At 42.4% G+C, this 23,953-nt stretch overlaps 1 protein-coding gene across 2 annotated transcripts in view; it reads right to left on the bottom strand.

Annotated features, from left to right (window-relative positions):
• The window catches only part of Gpbp1l1 (GC-rich promoter binding protein 1 like 1), a 71,936-nt gene that overhangs the window by 33,816 nt on the left and 14,167 nt on the right, over window positions 1-23,953 (bottom strand). For both annotated transcript variants that reach the window (XM_069987349.1, XM_069987348.1), the window contains exons 2-6: window positions 15,664-16,668; window positions 14,282-14,394; window positions 6,799-6,928; window positions 5,669-5,955; window positions 419-491 (exon numbers count right to left, since the gene is read on the bottom strand). In XM_069987349.1, the coding sequence (XP_069843450.1) occupies window positions 419-491; window positions 5,669-5,955; window positions 6,799-6,928; window positions 14,282-14,341 (550 nt within the window). In that variant the 5' untranslated portion in view covers window positions 14,342-14,394; window positions 15,664-16,668. The remainder of the gene's footprint in view (window positions 1-418; window positions 492-5,668; window positions 5,956-6,798; window positions 6,929-14,281; window positions 14,395-15,663; window positions 16,669-23,953) is intronic.

Below are 23,953 nucleotides of genomic sequence, written 5' to 3'. Positions count from 1 at the left end.
CCAGTTTGGGCAATAAAGTGTGTGAGACTCTTATCTCCAATAAACTACCCAAACATACAAATAAACATATAAAACAAAAAACAGACCAATCAGAAAAAAAACAAAAACAAAAAAAATCTGTTAACCATGGAATAGAGAAAGAAAAATAAAAACCCAAAAATTCCAACTTCCAAAATCAGGATTGCTTGAGCTATCAATTGTCTATCCTCTCTACTCCTGTGATTATATTTTAATGGTGTTCTGTGAGGCAGAATAACCTTACTCTTATAGACATTTAAGTTGGTGAAGAATTGCTCTTAGCTACTATAGGCAAATGAATGAAATAAAGAGATAACAAAACAAGTAAATAAAAGATGCTTTGTTCTTCTACTCAATAAAAAAATTCAAAGTATGTCTTACAATAGCGAAATCTACCTACCCCACACTCCAGAAGGGGTCCCAATAGGTCTGCATGGCCGATTCTGTTTGCCAGCTTCTGGATTCAAAGAAGGCTAAGAAAAAAAGGAAAATGAATGGTTGATACAGAAAGGTAATCACTGTTACTTTTTGGAAAGTAGCCATTAACATGAAATCTACCAAATAATTACAAACTCTTAGCACTTACAAGTTTAAGACTGGATTCAAAATTATAACACAAAATATTGAACTGCAAAGTTAACAAGTATGTTAATTTTAGGCTCTCATGAGTTCCCACCTTCCTAAAGGGTATTTATGTCAAATACAGAGGCATAGAAAGTTCAATGAGGGCTGGGAAGGTGGCTCAGTGGTAGAGTCCTTGCCTTGCATGCAAGAGGTCCTGGGTTCGATTCCTCAGCACCACATAAACAAAAAGAAAAAAGCCAGAAGTGGCACTGTGGCTCAAGTGGTAGAATGCTAGCCTTGAGCTGAAGAGCTGAGGGACAGCACCCAGGCCCAGAGTTCAGGCCCCACAACCGGACCCCAAAAAATAAAAAAGAAAGAAAAGAAAAGAAAGTTCAATGAACAAGAATGTGTGTGGATCTTTTTTTTTTTTTTAAGGTCAACGAGGGCAAGCAAACTGGTCAGTTAGATGTGTGGTATTCATTACATTTCTAAGACTGTATCGGCAGAGGCAGATAATATCCAAGGAGTGTGTTAAGTAATGCAAAATACAAATAATAGCCTTTGTCCTCTAAGGTTACTCTATCACTACAAAGAAACATTTGTACATAATTACCATGAGAGGTTCTAGAGATTATGATAAAAATTCATATTAGGTCTCAGTACCAGTAGCTCATGCTTATAATCTTAGCTACTTTGAGACTTAGAGGATCAATGTATGAAGTCAGCCAGGCAAAAAAGTCCCTGAGACTCCCATCTCTAAAACAACCAGCAAATGCTGAACTGAAAGTATGGCTCAAGTGGTAGAGGGCCAACTAGAAAGTAAGTGAATAAGACCAGTGAGCACTAGGTTCTGAGTTTAAAATGGGTGATTCTAAGAACAGAACCCTCAATGAAAACATCTAGACAAGAAAGCGTAAGTTACAACAGATTACTTACTGAGAGATGATCTGTAAACTTTTTTGGGGGGCGGGGGTAGGAGAGTGGGGGTTCGGTTAGGGCCTGAACTCTGGGCCTGGGCGCTGTCCCTCAACTCTTCAGCTCAAGGCTCTACCATTTGAGCTACAGGGCCACTTCTGGCTTTTTCTGTTTATGTGGTACTGAGGAATTGAACCCAGGGCCTCAGGCATGCAAGGCAAGCACTCTACCACTGAGCCACCTTCACAGACCATGTAAATAGTATTAAAAAATAGCTTTCTAGGGCTGGGAAGATGGCTCAGTGATAGAGTGCTTGCCTTGCATAACTGAGGCCCAGGGTTCGACTCCTTAGCACCACACAAGCAAAAAGAAAAAAAGCCGGAAGTGGCGCTGTGGCTCAAGTGGTAGAGCGCTAGCCTTGAGCTGAAGAGCTGAGGGACACCACCAAGGCCCAGAGTTCAGGCCCCACGACCGGACCCCCCCCCCCAAAAAAAAAGCTTTTTAATAAATGTAGAGCAAAATAATGTGGCTTTTGTGTGTGTGTGTGTTGGTTGTGGGGCTTCAACTCTGGGCTTGAGTGCTGTCCCTCAGCTCAAGGCAAGCGCTCTACCGCTTGAGCTACAGTGCCACTTCTGGTTTTCTAATGGTTTATTGGAGATAAGATTCTCATGGAGGGGGGAGGGGGGAGGCTGGGAAGGGATGTGAAGGGTAAACAAAGGAGGAGGCTGCAATGCTTGGTAAGAAATGTATGCATTATCCTGCCCATGTAATTGTAACCCCTCTGTACAGTATGTTCACAAATAAAATAAAATTAAAAAAAAAAAAAAAGATTCTCATGGACTTTCTTGCCTGGGCTGGCTTTGAAACATGATCCTCAGATCTCAACCTCCTGAGCAGCTAGGACTGTAGGTGTGAGCCACTAGCACCCAGCTCAAAATAATATTTTAAAACTCCCCAAAACAATTAGGACTGAACTCCTTTTTTATTTTTTATGTAATTCTTTTTAGTCTCTCGTCTCACTATTCTACAGGTTCTGCTTAAGGCCTCCTCCCACTTTCAAATACATTGTTCTCCTTGAGTGATTCTGTCCATCCACAAACCTGTTATCCCTATTTTTAGGGTACATCTTTGTCACCAAATATTTGTTACCTTTTCCTGCCAATTCTGCTTGTTCTTTTAAAAAAACTAATAATATGTATTAATTATTAATGTAGTTTTTTCTGTGGTGGTACAGGGAATTAAATACAGCTTGCGAGGCAAGTACTTACCATGTAAGCCATACCCCTATAGTCCTCATTAATTCACTTTGGACAGAAATCTTATTTTTGACTTTGCTTCTCCAACCCCTTTTTGTTTTTGCTGATCGTGGGGCTTGAACTCAGGGCCTAGGCTCTATCCCTGAGCTCTTTTGCTCTAGGCTAGTGCTCTACCACTTGAGCCACAGCACTACTTGCAGCTTTTTTTATTCGGTACTGAGGAATTGAACCCAGGGCTTCATGTATGCTAAGCAGGCACTCTTACCACTAAGTCACATTCCCAGCCCTCCTATCCTTTTCATTTAAACTGTAAAACAAAGTTTTTAGATAATCTAAAATGTTCATTGACAAGAAAACACATATAAACATAGTGTATTTACACAACTGAATATCTACTACACAGTTTTTCAACTGTGGTACCTTTTATACTTTAGGCTAATACAAGCAATTCAGTGCATTGTTGTATTTAACAACTTTTTTTTTTTTTTTTTTTTTTGGTCTAGTTGTGGGGCCTGAACTCTGGGCCTGGGCGCTGTCCCTCAGCTCTTCAGCTCAAGGCTAGCACTCTACCTCTTGAGCCACAGCGCCACTTCCAGCTTTTTTTTTTTCTGCTTTATGTGGTGCTGAGGAATTGAACCCAGGGCTTCATGCATGCAAGGCAAGCACTCTACTACTGAGCCACCTTCCCAGTCCCCTTTAACACCATTCTTGGTCTCTACTTAGTAGATGCCAGAACCACCATCTAATGTTGTTGACACCCAATGTCTCATGATACGGCCAATTATCCTCTGGGAGACAAACTTATCTCTGGTAGAACACTAATGCAGTGTATGTATCGACATACATAAACCTCAAAAGCAATTTTTAAAATTAAAATTATAATCTTAATTATAAGGAATATACAGCTGGGCATGGTGGCATATATTTGAAATCCCAGTGTTTACAGGCTGAGACAAGATTATGAGTTTGAAGCCAACCTCAGTTATGTAGTAAATCTGCAGCCCCATAGTGAGAATGTCTCAAAAAAGAAAAATTTAAAAACTAGATTACAGCTTGGCGTCGGTGGCCCATGCCTATAATCCTAGCTACTCAGGAGGCTGAGATCTGAGGATAGCGGTTCAAGGCAGCTCAAGGCTAGTGCTCTACCACTTGAGCCACAGCGCCACTTCCGGCTTTTTTCTTTTTGCTTATGTGGTACTGAGGAATTGAACCCAGGGCCTTAGGCATGCAAGGCAAGCGCTCTACCACTGAGCCACCTTCCCAGCCCAGGAGATTCTTATCTTCAATTAACCAGCAGAAAACCACAAGTGGTGCTGTGGCACTGTCCCTCAGATTTTCAGCTCAAGGTGAACACTCTACCACTTGAGCCACAGGGCCATTTCTGGTTTTCTGGTGGTTTATTGGAGATGAAGAGTCTCACGGACTTTTCTGCCCGGGCTGGCTTTGAACCATAATCCTCAGATCTCAGCCTCCTGAGTAGCTGGGATTACAGGCGTGAGCCACTGGTGCCTGGCAAAACTCACATTTTTGCTATCGTTTTCTCTAGTTTAACCAAGCACAGAGGGAACTAAAACTATTGTGTATCCAAATTTTTGTTCTATGTGCTCAGTGGCATATGTTGTAAGTATATACTTTAAAGATTTTATGTCAGCTAAAAACTACTGTAATATGGTGTTCTGACTTCTGGGCTACTGCGTATCTAGAACATTCTAAACAAACAATCAGCTTGTCAGACAAGGAAAGCCTTTTCCAAAAAGAAAGTTTACAAGAGTAACAGGATAGAAATTTATGATAACTCATCTTATTAATAAAGTCTATATAATAATCCTATTGTCTTTTGTTGTTATTGTTTTGGTCGGTTGTGGGGTCTGGGGTCTGAACTCTGGACCTGGGCTCTGTCTCTCAGTGCTGAGGAATCTAACCGGAGCACTGTACCACTGAGACACCTTCCCAGTCTTCCTATGGTATTTTTTAGAGTTAATGAAAAATGACTAATCTATAACTTTGACTTGTTTTCATTTGACTTCATTAACATGCTATGGAAATGGCTGTAACAGAGGGAATGAGAGAGAATACAGGAACAGCTGATACTAAGCAAAAAGAAATAAATGTACTTATTATCTGACCTATATAAAGATAATCCCACTGTATATCCCCTCTAAAACAATAAAAAAGAAAGAAAGAAAGAAATGGCTATAACACAAATAACTAGATAAAATGATACTTTAAAAAATACCATGGGAAGGGGTGTGGTGGTAGATATTTGTAATATCAGCTACTTAGAGGCTGATGGTAACATACAGTTTGAGGCTGGCACAGACAACAAACAAAAAGTTCAACAATCTATTTGAAAATTAACTAAAGCAAAAATGGCTGGGAGTATGGCTCAAGTGCTTGTGTAACAAGTAAGAGAGCTTGAGTTTGAACCCTACTATAGGAGCTGGGAATGTGGCTTAGTGGTAGAGCACTTGCATAGCATGCATGAAGCTCTGAGTTTGATTCCTCAGTACCACATAAACAGAAAAGGCCAGAAGTGACGCTGTGGCAGGCCCCACGACCAACAACAACAAAAAAGCAATGAAAGTCTGAACCTAGATACTTTCTTTTCTTGAAATATTTCGTTTTTTAGACATTATTTGTTAGATTTAAGTTCTTATTTATTTATCCAGTACTAAGGCTTGAACTCAGGGCTTCAGTGCTATCATTTAGCTTTTTCGCTCAAGGGTATAACTACTACTTGAGCCATAACTTCACTTCTGGCTTTTTGGTGGTTACTGGAAAAGAGTCTCACAGACTTTCTTTTTGCTAAACTGGCTTTAAACAGTGATCATCAGCTCTCAGTCTCTGGAGTAGCTAGGATCATAGGTATGAGCCTGGTACCTAGCTTAAGTTCACATTTGAAGCTTCATACTTACAAAGTCTTCCTCTTCAAACTGCAACTTTTCCACCTTGTCTTCTTTCTTTTCTTCCCTAATTTCTGTAGGTGGCTTTTCTGAAAAGGCACAGCCTTTCCGGGAGTGGAAGCTGCCATTCCAGTGTCGATGGTTCCCAGTGCTCCCTCCACTACGCTGGCTCATGCCATCATGACCTCGAGAAGATCCATGCCAGTAAGATAGGTTCCCCGTTATTCCAGCATATGTTCCCTTAGAGACACCAGAGTCCACAGAATCATGGCGGAATAGGGATGGCTGGTGCCAGGAATCTAAAATCATAAGGAAAAAGTAATAGTATTAGCCTGTCTGAATTCCGGGAATTAAGAATTAAGCTGATGCACCTGATATGGTTTATCCTACTGCCAGAAGGCCTTTTGGGAACCTTTTTAATAAGTACATACAAGCAAGCCATATATATCTTTTCCTTGTAATTTCTTTTTTTCTTTTTGTCAGTTGTGGGCCTGGGTGCTATCCATCAGCTCTTCAGCTCAAGGCCAGCACACTACCACTTGAGCCACAGTGCCACTTCTGGTTTTCTGGTAGCTAATAGACTTTCCTGCCTGGGTTGGCTTTGGACTGTGATCTTTAGATCTCAGCCTCCTGAGTAGCTAGGATTACAGGCTTGAGCCATGGGTGCCTGGTCTGTGAGGTAATTTCTAAATGAATACTTCAAAAAGATTCAGGAGAACAAAAAAGAAAAATTACATCTAGAAAGTCAATGAAGTTGGGTGGTTACTACTAGAAGATCTAACCGAGAAGTCACAAAAGATCCTACTTATAGATTGTGGATAGGTACCCATTCTGGCTTGTCCTAAGTACTAGCTTAAATGTAGTCAGGAAGGCTGGCGCGGGTGGCTCACGCCTGTAATCCTAGCTACTCAAGAGGCTGAGAATCATGGTTCAAAGCCAGCCCATACAGTAAAGGTTATAAGACTCTTATCTCCAATAAACCACTAGAAAACTGAAAGTGGCGCTGTGGCTCAAGTGGTAGAGACCTCACTTTGAGCTGAAGAGCTGAGGGACAGTGCCCAAGCCCAAACCCCACGACCGACCAAAAAACAAAAACAAAAACAAAAACAAAAAGGTAGTCAGGAAAGTTAAGATAAGCTTACCTCCTGTAGTCCGTAGAGATCCATTGTTAAAAAACCCATCAGAGGAATTGTGTCGACGTCGGCTTACTCCAAATCTTCCTTCTCCTCGGGACAGATGTTCACTGTGTTTTTCAAAAGTGGCTGTAGGTGACTAAGATGATAAAATGTACAGAAGCAAACAGAATAAGTAGAAATTAAATCTCATTCAGCATTTTATTAAGTTTTGCATCAGGTGTTTAAGTCAAGCAATAAAGGTTCCAGGTTTATAATCATAGCTACTCAGGAGGCTGAGATCTGAGGATTGTAGTTCAAAGCCAGCCCAGACAGGAATATCCATGGTCTTATAACTCCAATTAATCACCAAAAACTCAGAAGTGGAGCTATGGCTCAAAGTAGTAGAGTGCTAGTCTTGAGAAAAAAAAAAAAAAAGTTCAGGGACAGTGCCCAGGCCGAGTTTAGCTCCACTACTAACTTAAACAAAAAAGATGCCAGACAACCATACTCTTGAGCTTACGGACTGTTATGGTACTATAGGCCTCTTAACTTAGTAAAGTACTATATTATACAATCAACTATCCTAGAAAGGTAGAAAAGGTAACCACTTCAATTATTCAAAGAAGATTGGAGGGGCTGGAAGGTGGCTCAGTGGTAGAGTGCTTGCCTTCCATGCATGAGGCCCTGGGTTTATTCCTTAGTACCACATAAGCAGAAAAAGCCGGAAGTGGTACTGTAGCTCAAGTGATAGAGCACTCACCTTGAGCTGAAGAGCTGAGGGATAGTGCTCAGGCCCAGAGTTCAGGCCTCACGACCGGACCTCCCCCCCCCCCAAAAAAAAAGATTGGGGAAAATCCTAGCAATATCCATAAATAATAAGCACCTAACATGCTTAGTAGTAATAACTACAAATATTAATGTAATAACATTAGTGTGTGTTAGTGCACTTAAAATATTAATCTCACAATAAAAAAAGGCCTCTTGCCTTACAAGTAATTCTAAACAAAGCTGGGTACTGGTGGCACATTCCTATAATCCTAGCCACTAGGAAGGATCATAAGTTTAAACCAGCCCAAGCAGAAAAGCTATAGACTCAAGTCTCATCAGAGACAAGCTCACCAGGTGTCTAACATGTGGCTGTGACATCTACTTTAACACATCTTTGGAAAGCCTAAAGTAGGCATGTGACTGAGCAGAAAGATCTTATCCGAAAAATAAGCACTGAAAACCAGAGGCATGGCTCAGAGGTATCATGTGCTAAGGGGCTCAGAGTTTAAAACCTAGTACTGTGAAGGAAAAAAAAAATCTAAACAGCTTAGTGTACTTCTAGAATACACCAAAATTAGAGAAAAAGCAATAAAAGGTTTCAATATCATGTTTAACTGTGCTTTGTTCTGTGACAGGATTCCTTTCCCTTCTCTCTTCCTTCCTCCTGAGATAGGAGAATCACAAAAACTACAGTTTGAACTACATTGTGAGTTCCAGGTCAGGGAATATTTAGTGAGAACCAGTTTCAAAAAAGGCAAAAATGAGCTGGGTGCTGGTGGCTCAAGCCTGTAATCCTAGCTACTCAGGAGGATCACAGTTCAAAGCCAGCCCGGGCAAGAAAGTCTGTGAGACGCTTATCTCCAATAAACCACCAGAAAACTGGAAGTAGCAGTGGCTCAGTGGTAGAGTACTTGTCTTGAGCTGCTCCCAAGTCCAGAGTTCAGGCCCCATGACCAACAACAACAACAAAAAAGGCAAAAGTGGAGCTCTGGCTCAAGTGGTAGAATGCTGGCCTTCAGCAAAACAAACTCCTGGACAGCACCAAGATTCTGAGCTCAAGGCCCAGGACTTTGTGGGGGAAAAGGTCCTGCTGTCAAAAGATAGGCTCACACCTGTAATCCTAGCTACTCAGGAGGCTGAGATCTGAGGATAGAGGTTCAAAGCCAGCTCGGGTAGGAAAGGCCATGAGACTCTTATCACCAATAAACCACTAGAAAACTGGAAGCTATGTGGTTCAGAGCTGAGGGACAGCGCCCAAACCCAGAGTTCAAGTCCCACGACTGACAAAAAAAAAAAAAAAAAAGAACTCAGGTATGCAGGTAGGACCCTAAAGCCTGTATGCATAGTATGCATAGTTAGTTATAGGTGGCTATTTGAGAACAAGTCATCAGCATGTGGCTCCACATCTTGCCACCAACCCTTGCTGCAAATGAAATGCATGGTATGTGAAGCTGCTCACAGATGTGGTAAGCATGGACTTCCCATTTTTTAGCACATTCATCTTTTGTAGTTAGACAGCAAGCCTTTTGGACTGCCAGGGTAAGATATCTAGCCTCTTTCAAGTGTCTTTGAAATCCCAGGATAAGACCTTCAGAATTAGTTGGACAATATCAACAAGGGTCCTGGACCATGAAGCATTGAAACCTTTCTTCTTGGTAAGCTTCAATGGGAAATGACTAGGATCAGATATGAGGCAGAGTCTTCAGTGTATGGTTCTGTTTTCAAGTCACAATGTCCTGGGGTCCTTGTTTTCCAGGCCCAGGACATGGGCTGTCATTCTGTGCCTTATTGTAAGCGCTAGCAAAAACAAAAACAAAACACACAAAAACAACAACAAAAAACCCAGTTGCCGGGTGGGAATACTTGGCCAAAACTGAGGTTCACCGTCTCAGCAAAGCAGCTAGGTTTCCAGCAGGTTGTCTGCCTTTTGGGGCTACTGCAGCCAGGTTGACATTTTCTGTGACATCTTTGAAATTGTACTTCTTTAAGGCCTTGGCCTCTGGAAGTTGAGGAGTCTTGTGGTTTGGTGGTTTCCTACATCTCTGCTTGGTCTCCTTCCCAAGTGAGACCTGGTCTACCTAGTGTTCCATGGCATAGGTATGACCTTGGGTCTCTACCGGCTGAGTTATTCTACCTGCATTGTGATGTTCTTAGAGATTCTGTTCTTGTTGAGCTAAAAGTATGAGATCATTCTGGCAGATGGTCTGCTGGTGAGGGCTGAGTTTGAATGTTGTGCATATCTTAGTTGTGTGAACCTGGGCAAGATCCATCCATACTTGACCATTCTAGATCAGTTGCATTTTGTTTTCTGCTGCTGTGTTGAGCATGAATATCAGACTCCAGATTCTTCAATCTTTGAATGCATACTTGCACTAGTAACTCTCCAAGAACCTTTTCAGAGTTTCTGTATTGAACTAGGATTGTATCATTATTCTGTCATCAGGTGTCTGTATATCTTTTTTGTTCTGATTCCAGCTTCTTGGACTAAATGTTTTCCTGTTCTTCAGCTGTCAGACAGCCATTATGAGATTATTCACCTTTAGTCAAGTGAGCCAGTGTAATAAAACCCCTCATACAACCTTGTCTAATAAGAGACCAGAGCCTCTTGAGCCATTAAAAGTATGGAGATGTTCAACACGTCCTTACAAGAAAACCATGTCAAAGGAGATTTTCACATCTATTTTCTTGCTTTCAATGTCCCCAGTAATAGTTGATACTATCCTATCAATCCATTTTACTGATTGTACTTTTTTTTTTTGGGGGGGTGGGAGCAGTGGTCAGTTGTGGGGCCTTAACTCGGGGCCAGGGCACTATCCCTCAGCTCTTCAGCTCAAGGCTAGCACTCTACTACCTGAGCCACAGCACCACTTCTGGCTTTTTCTGCTTATGTTGCCGAGGAATCGAACCCAGGGCCTCATGCACGCAAGGCAAGCACTCTACCACTAAGCCACCTTCCCAGCCCTTAGTGATCCTAGTAAATTAGAAAAATTTCTTATGATTTTCTTAAACTTTCACGGTTTTAGCCTTTTAATTAGGTTACAATCTATTTTTACTTTTTTGTCAGTTGTGGGGCTTGAACTTTGGGACTGGGCACTGTCCCTGAGCTCTTCAGCTCAAGGTGAGCACTCTATACTACTTGAGCCACAGCGCCACTTCCGGTTTTCTGGTGGTTTATTGGAGATAGGAGTCTCACGGTCTCTCCTGCCCAGACTGGCTTTGAACTGCAATCCTCAGATCTCACCCTCCTGAGTAGCTAGGATTATAGGCGTGAGCTACTGGTGCCCAGCTACAATCTATTTTAAGTTAATTTTTATTTAAGTGAAACAGATGTAGTTTCTCTCTCCCTTACTAAGAAAAACAGCTGTTTTAACACCAGTTGTTAAAGCAAACAAAAAACAAAATAAAACTTCCCTTTTAATTACAGTGGCAATTTAGTCAACTGGCTATGTTTTCAGGTCTATTTTTAAACTATTTTATGCTCTTTGTTCTTTTTTTCTTTTTTCTTTTTGGGTCCGGTCGTGGGGCCTGAACTCTGGGCCTGGGCACTGTCCCTCAGCTCTTCAGCTCAAGGCTAGCGCTCTACCACTTGAGCCACAGCGCCACTTCCGGCTTTTTTCTTTTTGCTTATGTGGTGCTGAGGAATCGAACCCAGGCATGTAAGGCAAGCGCTCTACCACTGAGCCACCTTCCCAGCCCTGTTCTTTTTTTCTTCTGGCCAGTATTGAGGCTTGAACTTGGATCCTGACCATTATCCCTTAGCTTTTTCACTCAAGAATGGATGGTGCAGGGCTGGGAAGTTGGCTCAGTGGTAGAGTGCTTGCGTTGCATGCCTGAGGCCCTGGGTTCGATTCCTCAGCACCACATAAAGAAAAAGAAAAAAGCTGGAAGTGGCGCTGTGGCTCAAGTGGTAGAGCACGAGCCTTGGGCTGAAGAGCTGAGGGACAGCGTCCAGGCCCAGATTCAGGCCCCATGACTGGACCCCACAAAAAAAAAAAAAGAAAGAAAAAAGGGGCTGGGAAGGTGGCTCAGTGGTAGAGTGCTTGCCTTGCATGCCTGAGGTCCTGGGTTCGATTCCTCAGCACCACATAAGCAAAAAGAAAAAAGCCGGAAGTGGCGCTGTGGCTCAAATGGTAGAGCGCTAGCCTTGAGCTGAAGAGCTGAGGGCCAGCGCCCAGGCCCAGAGTTCAGGCCCCACGACCGGCCTCCTCACCCCCCCCAAAAAAAATCCCCCCAAAACTCAGCCTCCTGGGTAGGCAGCATTACAGGCACAAGTCACAAGCACCCGGCAACAAAACAAAACAATTTTTTTGAATGGCACATATTTTCTCTGATATGCAAAAGCTAGATTTAAAATACACTGAAACATGATAAATTATTCAGGACTTTAGGGATTCACACACAGTGAGACCAAAGGAAGACACTCTTAGGAGAGGAACACAAAGGTATAATGCCCATCTATGTACATCTGATTATATGAAGTAATATTTATCAAAATGAGGTTTTTTTCTTCATTGCTGTTTTTGTTTTCCTTTTTCTTGTCTGTCCATTTATGTATCTTTGGGAGAGTAAAGAGGGACACAGAAATAGAGTGATAAGGAGTGAACAAATGCAGTAGTGATACTCACTAGACATTATGTGGAAAAAGAATTATACAACCTGTGGGGTGGAGATGGGAGGAAAAAATTGGTAGATAGTAAGGGAAGGGGTGACATTGTCCAAAAAGAAATGTACTCTTTAACTGACTTATGTAACTATAAACCTTCTGTACATCACCTTTATAGTAACAATTTTTTTTTAAAAAGGAAAGAGGAAGGCTGGGAAGTTGGCTCAGTGGTAGAGCGCTTGCCTTGCATGCCTGAGGCCCTGGGTTCGATTCCTCAGCACCACATAAGCAAAAAGAAAAAAGCCAGAAGTGGCGCTGTGGCTCAAGTGGTAGAGCGCTAGCCTTGAGCTGAAGAACTGAGGGACAGCGCCCAGGCCCAGAGTTCAGGCCCCACAACCGGACCCCAAAAAAAAAAAAAAAAGGAAAGAGGAGAGAATGTGATTTTGTTATTGCCTAACATGCATGAGGTGCTGAGTTTAATTTCTTGGTACCATATAAATAATAAATAAAATTAATAAATGAAAGGAAAAATAACCATTAAAAATTTAAGCTGGACCCTGGTGGCTCACACGTGTAATCCTAGCTACTCAGGAGGCTGAGATCTGAGGATCAAGATTCAAAGCCAGCCCAGACAGGAGTCCAGGAGAATCTTATCTCCAAGTAACATCTCAAAAATTGGAAGTGAGCCAGGTGCTGGTGGGTGGCTCAAGCCTGTAATCCTAGCTACTCAGGAGACTCAGATCTGAGGATCGAGGTTCAAAGCCAGCCCGGGCAGGAAAATCCTTGAGACTCTTATCTCCAGTAAACCATTAGAAAACTGAAGTAGCACTGTAGCTCAAGCGGTAGAGCTCTAGCCTTGAGCTGAAGAGCTGAGGGACAGTGCCCAAGCCCAGAGTTCATGCCCCATGACCAACAACAACAAAAAAAAAATGGAAGTGGCACTATGGTGCCTTGAGCAAAAGAGCTCAGAGACAGAACCCAGGCCGAGTTCAAGCCCCATGAACAGCAAAAATAAATGAATAAAAATCAATAAGCAGGGGCTGGGAAGGTGGCTCAGTTGGTAGAGCGCTTGCCTTGCATGCCTGAGGCCCTGGGTTCGATTCCTCAGCACCATATAAGCAAAAAGAAAAAAGCCGGAAGTGGCGCTGTGGCTCAAGTGGTAGAGCGCTAGCCTTGAGCTGAAGAGCTGAGGGACAGCGCCCAGGCCCAGAGTTCAGGCCCCACGACCGGACCCAAAAAAAAAATTAAAAAAAAAAAGCAATTTTAAAAAACCCACAAAAATAGATTCCTTGTTTTAAAAAAAAGTTTCGGGCTATGAATGTGGCTTAGTGGTAAAGTGCTTGCCTAGCATGCATGAAGCCCTGGGTTGGATTATATAAAAGAAAAAGCCAGAAGTGGTGCTGTGGCCCAAGTGGCAGGTGTTAGCCTTGAGCAAAAGAAGCTCTGGGACAGTGACCAGGCCCTAAGTTCAAGCCCCAGGACTGGCAAAAAAAAGTTTCTCTGGACCCTACACACTCTTTCTCTGGCCCACTTTCACCAACACATAGGTCAGATTATTAAAGTAATTCATGAGATCTTGGGAATTTAATGAAGATAATTCAAAATGAAATTTAGATTAAAAAGTTGTATGTCTAGATAAGAACAAGAACACTGTCGAGGGGGTGGGAGATGGTAAGGGATGGAAAGGGGAAACAAAGGAGGAGGAAACAATGCTTGATAAGAAATGTACTTATTATCTTGCCCATGTAATTGTAACTCCTCTGTACCGTATTTTCACAATTAAAAAGAAAAAAAAAAAAAAGAATACTGTCCCAAAAATTCACATTAGAGACAGATAGGTAATTTGTGGGACTCCTTATCACTTTGTTCCTCAATTAATTGGCAAAATGGAAGCACTTTTAATTTTACCAGTTTCCCAAGTGGTTTACCTCATCAACTTACACTGTTCTATTTAATCTGATTATGTCTGCTTTAATTATATGTTCTAGTTGTTCCATGTCTTTATATCCCTAATGCAACATACGTTTCTTCCTAAATCAATAAAAAACAAAACAAACAACAACAAAAAAAACCAGAGTTACTCTAAGGAGGAAAAGAACCAGTATGTGGGGTAGTTATTACAGAAATAGAGAAGAGTACCTTCGCTGACTGTGGTGTTGAGAAATTTAGCCAAGCAGGAACAAAGTCATGCTGCGCCATTTAGGTCCAGTGTCTTTTCAACAAGGTGAGGCATCCAACCTCATGGCCAGGATCTGAAAGAGACAACTCAAATCACTTATGCTTTTAAGAATCCTACATACCAATGTATAAAGGAATTAGTGATTAACCTATGATCTCTCATTTTACTTTATTAGACTCTCTATAGATTACTAATAAAGCTCCAATCAAGAGAAGTTCTAAGCAATTGAAATGGTCTCATAAAGTTTCATGACCATGAAACACACACATCCAGAGGAAGGGAGGAAGGGAGGGAGGAAAAAAGAGAGGGAGGGAAGAAAGGTAAGAGGAAAGGAGAGGATTCAAGTATGGAGGGTTGTATGATGGAAATGACTGCATTATTGGGTTTTATCAAAAGAATGTGAAGAGGGGTGTGGATGTGGCTTAGTGGTAGAGTGCTTGTCTAGATGCATGAAACCTTGGGTTCAATTCCTCAGTACCAAATAAACAGTAAAGGCCAGAAGTGGCACTGTGGCTCAAGTACTATCACTGAGCAAAAGCAGCTCAGGGACAGTGCCCAGGCCCTGAGCCCAAGCCCCAGGACTGGCCAAAAAAACAAAACCAAACAAAACAAAAAAACCATAAAGAATAAACATCTAGGCCGGGTGCTGGTGGCTCATGCCTGTAATCCTAGCTACTCAGAAGGCTGAGATCTGAGGATCATGGTTCAAAGCCAGCCCAGGCAGAAAAGGCCATGAGACGCTTATCTCCAATAAACCACCAGAAAACTGGAAGCAGCACTGTGGCTCAAATGGTAGACTGTTAGCCTTGAGCAAAAAAAAAAAAAAAAAAAAAAAAAAAAAAAAAAAAAGGCTCAGGAACAGCACCCAGGCCCTGAGTTCAAATTCTAGGACTGGAAAAAAAAAAAAGAAAAAAAAAACACATCTGTGTGTGTGTGGGGGGAAACTGGGCATGTAGGGAAAGTGGGAGAAAAACTAGGGAGGGTGTAATAATGTTCAACAAGAAATGTACCAATTTCCTTATGTATGTAACTAAGCCCTCTGTACATGACCTTGACAATAAAATTAAATTATAAAAAAAAAAATCTACTTAAAATAGCAGTAAACCCTTGTCTACTATACTTGGGTCATTTCTGACAAAAGCAACAGAAAAGATCTTCCTAGAGAAAAAGACAAACTCTCCAGGACTTTTATATTAACTACACACTCATTTCCACAAATATAAATTATCATCAGTTTTCCTCAGCAATCCATTGATATTCTCCAAAAACTACTGCAGAAAGCAACAAGTATTTTTCATGACATGTGGTTTTGTCCCAAAGTTAAGATATAATGAGTATTTACCCCAGAGTGTAACCTCTGTGGTCCTGTTTCCTGAACTCCTTGAGTTTGCCAGCTGGATCTTCCAGGAGGTTTTCTTGTTGAAAGGGTGCTTTAAGTAGCCTGGTCAGCAGCACGCCTTGTGATGAAGCACAAAGAAGCCCGGCTCTGTGTAGCTCACTTTCTTCGTCCCCTCAATTACTCATCCTAAACTACTCTAGATCCTGACACGTTTCAAAAAAGGGGAAGGGGGAGGGGGAAGGGGGAAGGGGAACATAAACAGTATTTGTTACATTTAAAAAAGGGGAAAGGGGAAAAAGTTATATCTATGTTCACCTCATTCAACTTCTTGAATAATGGCACTAGGATGTTGCTTAAATAGGTAATACATGGACATTTGCACAGTGAGTGCAAACTATTATAATAAGGTCATAGCTAGAAAGATAAGTAGCCTCCCATGTGGGTAAATAATGTCAAAATGAGATCAAAAATAGAATATTAAAGCACTAGAAAAGATTTGAAGAGTCAACTCCAGTGGCACACCCATATGACAAAGCCCTTAGAACATAAATCTCATCATTCTTACAAAATGGGCAGATATGTATCTACATTTGTTAATCTTTAAAGTCTAAGAACGTAAGAAATTTTGTTTAAAAAAATCAGATAGGAACTTGATATACTTTTCCCTCCACAGAACAGAAGTTTTCGAGTCCAATTTCTTGATATAAAGCTCTTAAATATGTATATTATTTCTTTGGTCTTCACTATTTATAAATTCAAAGCAAAACTAAAACAAGTAGAATGATGGTGAGAGAAAGGGGAGTCAGGGAAGACAATTCGTAAATGAGGTTTTCTTCTTGTTTTCCGTATTTGACTTGTTCTCCTCCTTCCCAAAACCTGAACTGAGCTTTCAGAAGGTGCTATGAAGAATCTTCAATCTTCTACTGCTTTGGTAGAGAAGTCACTTGATATTTTGGATCCCTCTCCATCACTTTTCAATCATTAAAAAGGCAATTTGAATCTATCAATCTGTAAATGGAAAAGAACAACACAGAATCACAAGAAGTAAAATCATTATCATACATAATAATAAAGTGACAAATGATTAATCACACTAAGATCTTTAGTCAAAATCTTTTTTTAAATATTTTTATTGTAAAGATACTGTACAGAGGGGTTAGAGTTACATAAGATAATTAGTACATTTCCTCTTGAGCATTGTTGCCCCCTCCTTTGTTTCCCCCCAGCCATCCCTTCCTTCCCCACCTTCCCAACTTCCTTCCACAGCACCACTAACAGCTTTTTTCTTATGTGGTCCTGAGGGATTGAACCCAGGGCCTCATGCATGCAAGGCAAGCGCTCTACCTTCCCAGTCCCTAGAGTTCGTTTTTTAACACAACGTCTTGTTTTAGTAATAATCTTTAAACCCAATTTATATTTTAATTGCTACCACTTGTAGTAATATATTAGATATGTCAGGATGTCTTACTATACTGCTCAGGTTGGTCCTGAACTAATTTTTCTTTGCTTGGTTGGCAATCTATACCACATCCTGCTTGTCTTTTGGTTATTTTGGAATTGGAATCTCTCAGACTATTCTGCTCCAGCTAGCCCCAAACTGTGATCATCATAATTGCTACATGCCAAGTAGCTGAGATTACAGGCACATATCACCAGATTTGTTGTTGTTTTTTTACTCCACCTCCATCTTTTTTTTTTTTCTTTCTTTTTTTGTTAGTCCTGGAGCTTGAACTCAGGGCTTGGGTGCTGTCCCTGAGCTTCTTGCTCAAAGCTAGCACTCTACTACTTTGAGCCATAGCACTACTTCCAGTTTTCTGGTGGTTAATTAAAGATAAGAGTCTCACAAACGTTCCTGCCTGGGCTGGCTGTGAACTGCGATTCTTAAGACTTCAACCTCCTGAGTAGCTAGGATTACAGGCATGAGCCAACAGCCCCTGGCTTTTATCATCTTTTTTAAACATTTAAAAATATGAGCTGGGTGCCAGTGGCTCATGCCTGTAATCCTAGCTACTCAGGAGCTGAGATCTGAGGATCACAGTTCAAAGCCAGCCCGGGCAGGAAAGTCCATGAGGCTATTATCTCCAATAAACCACCAGAAAACCAGAAATGGCACTGTGACTCAAGTGATAGAGTGCTCTCCTTGAGCTGTGGGACAATGCCAGGCCCAGAGTTCAAGCCCCACAACTGAACAGAGAGAGAGAGACCGGGGTAGGGGGGGTGTGGGGGGTGAGGTGTCAAGCACGAGCTCTAAAGCTTAAGAAGAGACCTGTTTCAAGTACAAATTTTTCAGAACTGGAGCCAGGCGCCGGTGGCTCACGCCTGTAATCCTAGCTACTGAGAAGGCTGAGATCTGAGGATCATGGTTCAAAGCCAGCCTGGGCAGAAAACTCTGTGAGACTCTATTTTTTTTTTGGGGGGGGGGTCTGGTCGTGGGGCCTGAACTTTGGGCCTGGGTGCTGTCCCTCAGCTCTTCAGCTCAAGGCTAGCGCTCTACCACTTGAGCCACAGCGCCACTTCTGACTTTTTTCTTTTTGCCTATGTGGTGCTGAGGAATCGAACCCAGGGCCTCAGGCATGCAAGGCAAGCGCTCTACCACTGAGCCACTTCCCAGCCCCTCCGTGAGACTCTTATCTCCAACAAACCACTAGAAAACCGGAAGTGGTGCTGTGGCTCAAGCAGTAGAGCGCTCATCTTGAGCAGAAGAGAGCAGGGATAGCACCTCAGTTTAGAGTTCAAGCCCCACGACAAAAAAAAGTTTAAAAACTTCCGAACTGTTAGATGTTGAAAGGCAAGGCAAAGGTAACATTTAGGGGAGATTTATATATAAAAGTTCTGAGTTTCATTTTATTACTCCCCCATTTTCACTTGTCACTATCCTAGTTCCAAATGCTTGCCAGTTTTGTTGTTCCTGTTTGTTTAAAAAAACAAAGAAGGGGCTGGGAAGATGGCTCAGTGGTACAGTGCTTGCCTTGCATGCATGAAGGCCTGGTTCGATTCCTCAGCACTGCATAAGCAGAAAAAGCCAGAAGTGCCCCTGTGGCTCAAGTGGTAGAGCCCTATACTTGAGCTAAAGAGCTGAGGACAGTGCCCAGTTCCAGAGTTCAGGCCCCACAACTGACCAAAAAAAAAAAAAAAAGAGCAACAAAAAAGGCTGGGAAGGTGGCTCAGTGGTAGAGTGCTTGTCTAACATGCATGAGGCCCTGAGTTCAATTCCTCAGCACCACATAAGCAGAAAAAGCCAGAAGTGCCCCTGTGGCTCAAGTGATAGAGCTCTAGCCTTGAGCTGAAGAACTGGAGGACAGTGCCCAGGCCCAGAGTTCAGGCCCCACAACTGACAAAACAAACAATTTCTGGGCTGAGTGAAGTCACACATGTTTGCTTATAATCTTAGTTTCTTAGGAGACAAAGGCAGGAGAATTTTGAGATCAAGCGCAGTATGGATGACATGAGACACCATGTCAAAAAGTAAAACAAAGAAGGGGCTGGGAAGATGGCTCAGTGGTACAGTGTTTGCCTTGCATGCACCACCATGGGTGGCTTACACTTATAACCCAAGATACTCAGAGGGCTGATATACCAAGGATCAAGATGTGAAGCCAGCTAGGGCAGAAAAGTCCACAAGACTTCACCTCCAAAGTAACCAACAAAAAAGCAGGACTGGAAGTATAGTTCAAGTGGTAGAGTGTCGAGTGAGCAAGCGCGCTGAGCAAACCTGAGGCTCAGAGCTTCAACTCCTGTACTGGCAAAACCAATCAACCAAGCAACTGATATCTTGGCCATTATTGGTCTATTTTATCATTTACTCTAGCTTATCCTATAGGCTAGTATTTTCTCTTTATAAATTCAGCATCAAATTATATCATTCCTTGCTTATCATTATCTGTTCCCCACCATCCATAGAATGGAATTTAAATTCCTCAGCCTTGACAGTCAAGAAATAGGCCTCTACTCAGACTTAAGAAGCAGCCTAAAAAGCTCTAATTCTCAGAGCTGGGAAGGTGGGTCAGTGGTAGAGTGCTTGCCTTGCATGCATGAGGCCCTGGGTTCAATTCCTCAGTACCACATAAGCAAAAAGAAAAAGCCGGAAGTGGCGCTGTGGCTCGCTAGCCTTGAGCTGAAGAGCTGAGGGACAGTGCCCAGGCCCAGAGTTCAGGCCCCACGACTGGACCCTTCACCCCCCCCCCAAAAAAAAAGCTCTAATTCTCTATCTGAAAGTAATCTACCTCTCAGAAATCCTAAAGGTGTTTTTAAATTATGCCTTCTAGGATAGATATAACTTACTACCAATAGGCCAAAAACTTCTCACTTCTAACAATTCTATCTTAGGCGGGCACTGGTGGCTCACACCTGTAATCCTAGCTACTCAGGAGGTTGAGATCTCAGGATCACAGTTCAAAGCCAGTCCAGGCAAGGAAAGTTCATGAGACTCATCTCCAATAAATCACCAGAAAACCAGAAGTGGTGTTGTGGCTCAAGTTGTAGCGTCTTGAGCTGAAGAGCTGAGGGACAGCGCCCAGGCCCAGAGTTCAAGCCCCACAACCAACAGCAACAACAACAATAAAAAGAATCCTATCTTAACCCCTGAAATGAATATAGCTTCTACTATTTAGCATGGTATCTTGCATATGTAAGGGTTCAAAGATTTGATGAATTAAATTTTACTAAGCATAATATAGCAAAGACGCAGAAATAAAAATGTGAAACACTAATGATATTTAAGATGTCCTCAAAATAATTAAAGTAAGATTACCATATTACCTATCAATTCCCTAGGTATATATTAAACAGAAGTAAAAGCAACTGTCACAGCTGGGTGTGGTGGCGCATCATCCTAGCACTTGGGAAACTGAAGCAGGAAGATTACAAGTTTCATACTAGCCTGGACTCTATATATAGTGAGAGACTCTCAAAAAAGCTGGCTGTGGGTGGCCCATGCCTGTAAGTAACCCAGGGATGGGAAACCAACCTACCTTCCTTTCTTTTTCTCCCCCCCCCCACCCCCTTGTCAGTTCTGGGGCTTGAAGCCTGGGTGTTGTCCCTCAGCTCTTCAGCTCAAGGATAACGCTCTACCACTTGAGCCATAGTACCACTTCCAGTTTTTCTGGTGGTTAATTGGAGATAACAGTCTTAGGGACTTTCCTTCCTGAGCTGGCTCTGAACCATGATCCTCAGATCTCAGCCTCCTGAGTAGCTAGGATTACAGGCGTGAGCCACTGGCACCCTGAGGGAAACCTTTCTGAATATTTATAACATTTGAAGCAGCCTAAAAAGCTCTAATTCTCAGGGCTGGGAAGGTGGCTCAGTGGTAGAGCGCTTGCCTTGCATGCATGAGGCCCTGGGTTCAATTCCTCAGCACCACATAAGCAAAAAGAAAAAAGCCGGAAGTGGCGCTGTGGCTCAAGTGGTAGAGTGCTAGCCTTGAGCTGAAGAGCTGAGGGACAGAGTTCAGGCCCCACGACTGGACCCCCCCCCCAAAAAAAAGCTCTAATTCTCTATCTGAAAGTAATCTACCTCTCAGAAATCCTAAAGGTGTTTTTAAATTATGCCTTCTAGGATAGATATAACTTACTACCAATAGGCCAAAAACTTCTCACTTCTAACAATCCTCTTAGGTGGGCACTGGTGGCTCATACCTGTAATCCTAGCTACTCAGGAGATGAGATCTCAGAATCACGGTTCAAAGCCAGTCCAGGCAAGGAAAGTCCATGAGACTCTTATCTCCAATAAACCACCAGAAAACCAGAAGTGGTGCTGTGGCTCCATTTGAATATATTTTTTTTCTTTTTGTTTATATGGGGCTGAGGAAACGAACCCAGGGCCTCAGGCATGCAAGGGAAGCGCTCTACCACCAAGTCACCTTCCCAGCCCTCCATTTGAATATTTATAACACCACTTGTGAGCCATACAAAGTTATCAATACAGGCAGATGGTATGAGATGATGAGAAGTGTATGTGTTTGTCCAGTCATGGGCTTTATATAGCCTGCAAGCTAGACGTTCCTCTCCCTGCAATCCTAGCTACTTGGAAGGCTAAGAATGGGAGTACTGTAGTTCAAGGACAACTCAAGCGGAAAAGTTTGCAAGATCTCCTTTCTGAACTTAGAGCTATGATCAATAGCATGAATCTATCATCCTAGCTTCTTCAGTTTTAGCTATATCACAATGCTAGGTGAGCCCACGCAGAAAAGTCTGAGACTCCATCTCAAATGAAGAATCTAATCATAATGAAATTTACCTGTTATCCTACCTACAAAGGGAAGGGATGAATAGGCAGATTCTAGAGCAGGTTTTTTGTCTGAGACCCTATCTCAAAAATAACCAATACAGGGGCTGGGAAGGTGGCTCAGTGGTAGAGTGCTTGCCTTGCATGCCTGAGGCCCTGGGTTCAATTCCTTAGCACCACATAAGCAAAAAGAAAAAAGCCGGAAGTGGCGCTGTGGCTCAAGTGGTAGAGTGCTAGCCTTGAGCTCTAGAGCTGAGGGACAGCACCCAGGCCCAGAGTTCAGGCTCCACGACCAGACCCCCCCCCCCAAAAAAAAAAAAAAAAAAAAAAAACCAATACAGCCAGGCACGGGTGGCTCATGCCTGAAATCCTAGCTACTCGGGAAGCTGATATCTGAGGATTGTGGTTTGAAGCAAGCCACAGCAGGAATATCCATGAGACACTTATCTCCAAAAGCCAAAAGTGGAACAGTAGCTCAAGTGATACATGCTAGCCTTGAGCACAAAAGCCCAGGGATGGCACCCTGGCCCTAAATTTAAGCCCCAAGACTGGGGGTAGGGGGTGGAGAGGGGAGAGGTCTGGGGAGAGGAGAGGTCTGGAGGCATAGTCTGGTGGTTTGGTATAGCATAAATTTTTTTTTTTTTTAAGGCAACACAAGCAAGACATCAGTGGTCATGCCTGTAATCCTTGTTGCTCAGGAGGCTGAGATCTGACTACCACAGTTTGAATCCCAGGCAGGATAACTCTGTGAAACTCTTATCTCCATTAAATCTAGAAGTGGAGCTGTGGCTCAAGTGGTAGAGTGGGTAGTTTTGGGCAAAAGAGTTCAGAGAGAGGCCCTGAGTTCAAGCCCTAGGAATGGCACACAAAAAAAGAGTTTATACAAACATTTGCACCTGAGTGTTCATAGTAGCAAAACACAAGGTAAGCACTTAATAAACTGATTCTTTTCAAGACAGTATCACTATGTATCCTAGTCTTGTCTCAAAATTAATCATCTTCTTCCCTTAGCCTCTCAATGAAGACATTACAAGCATATACCACACCACACCCAGACAATTACTTGACCATAAAAAGCAACACACAAAGCCGAGCACTAGTGGCTCCAGCACCAGTGGCTCATGCCTGTAATCCTAGCTACTCTGGGGCTGAGATCTGAGGATAATGGTTCAAAACCAGCCCAGGCAGGAATGTCTGTGAGACTCTTATCTCCAATTAACCACTCAGAAAACTGGAAGTGGTGCTGTGGCTCAAGTGGTAGAGTGCTAGCCTAGAGTTGAAGAGCTCAGGGACAGCGCTTAGGCCCAGAGTTCAAGAACCAGGATCAACCAAAATAAATAAATAAATAAATAAATAAAATAAATTAAGAAGTACTTCACAACACTCAATTGTACCCATATCCAAATGGTTACAATGGAAAATCTTTTATTACCATGAAAAAAACTTGGTACTATTTGTTAGAAACAGACAATACTTTCAAATACAAAGTTCTACATCATCCATTCCTTACCAAGTTTTATAAAAGTGCTTTTGCTCTCTCTCTGCAAACTGTGAACAGAATCAGTTATATTTCAGTGCTTGACCTAACAATTTATTACTGTAGTTTGGATCTGAAACATCTCCAGAATTCTCATATGTTGCAGGCTTCATCTCCAATACAACAGGGTTCAGAGAGGATCGAATCATAAGGACTATAGCCTCATAGTGGCTTAATCCATTCATGGATTCATAGCTGTATAAGAAGGTAATGGAAATTGTAGGCTATAGGAGGTAGGTCTACCTAGAAGTAGGTCACCAGACGCATGCACTTGGATTTATATCCCTCCTTTCCTTGTGTGTGTGTGTACACACTACAACTGAGGGGCTTAAACTCAGGACCTAGTGGTGGCCCTTAGCTGTTTTGTTTAAGGCTGGTGCTCAACTATTTGAGCCACAACTCTACTTCTTCTATTCCTTTCTTGTTGCCATGGCGTTAGCAACTTCCATCAGATAATGCCCTCCTGCTCTGGCCTGACTCTACTGACTAGCCCCAAAATAACTGAACCACAGACCATGACCTCTGATACATACA

This window comes from Dipodomys merriami, unplaced genomic scaffold, assembly GCF_024711535.1.
Source record: "Dipodomys merriami isolate MVZ:Mamm:240054 unplaced genomic scaffold, mDipMer1.0.p SCAF_34, whole genome shotgun sequence".
Lineage (NCBI taxonomy): Eukaryota > Metazoa > Chordata > Mammalia > Rodentia > Heteromyidae > Dipodomys > Dipodomys merriami.
Note: the sequence above shows the minus strand (reverse complement) of the source record. Positions and strands in the feature narration are given on the sequence as shown.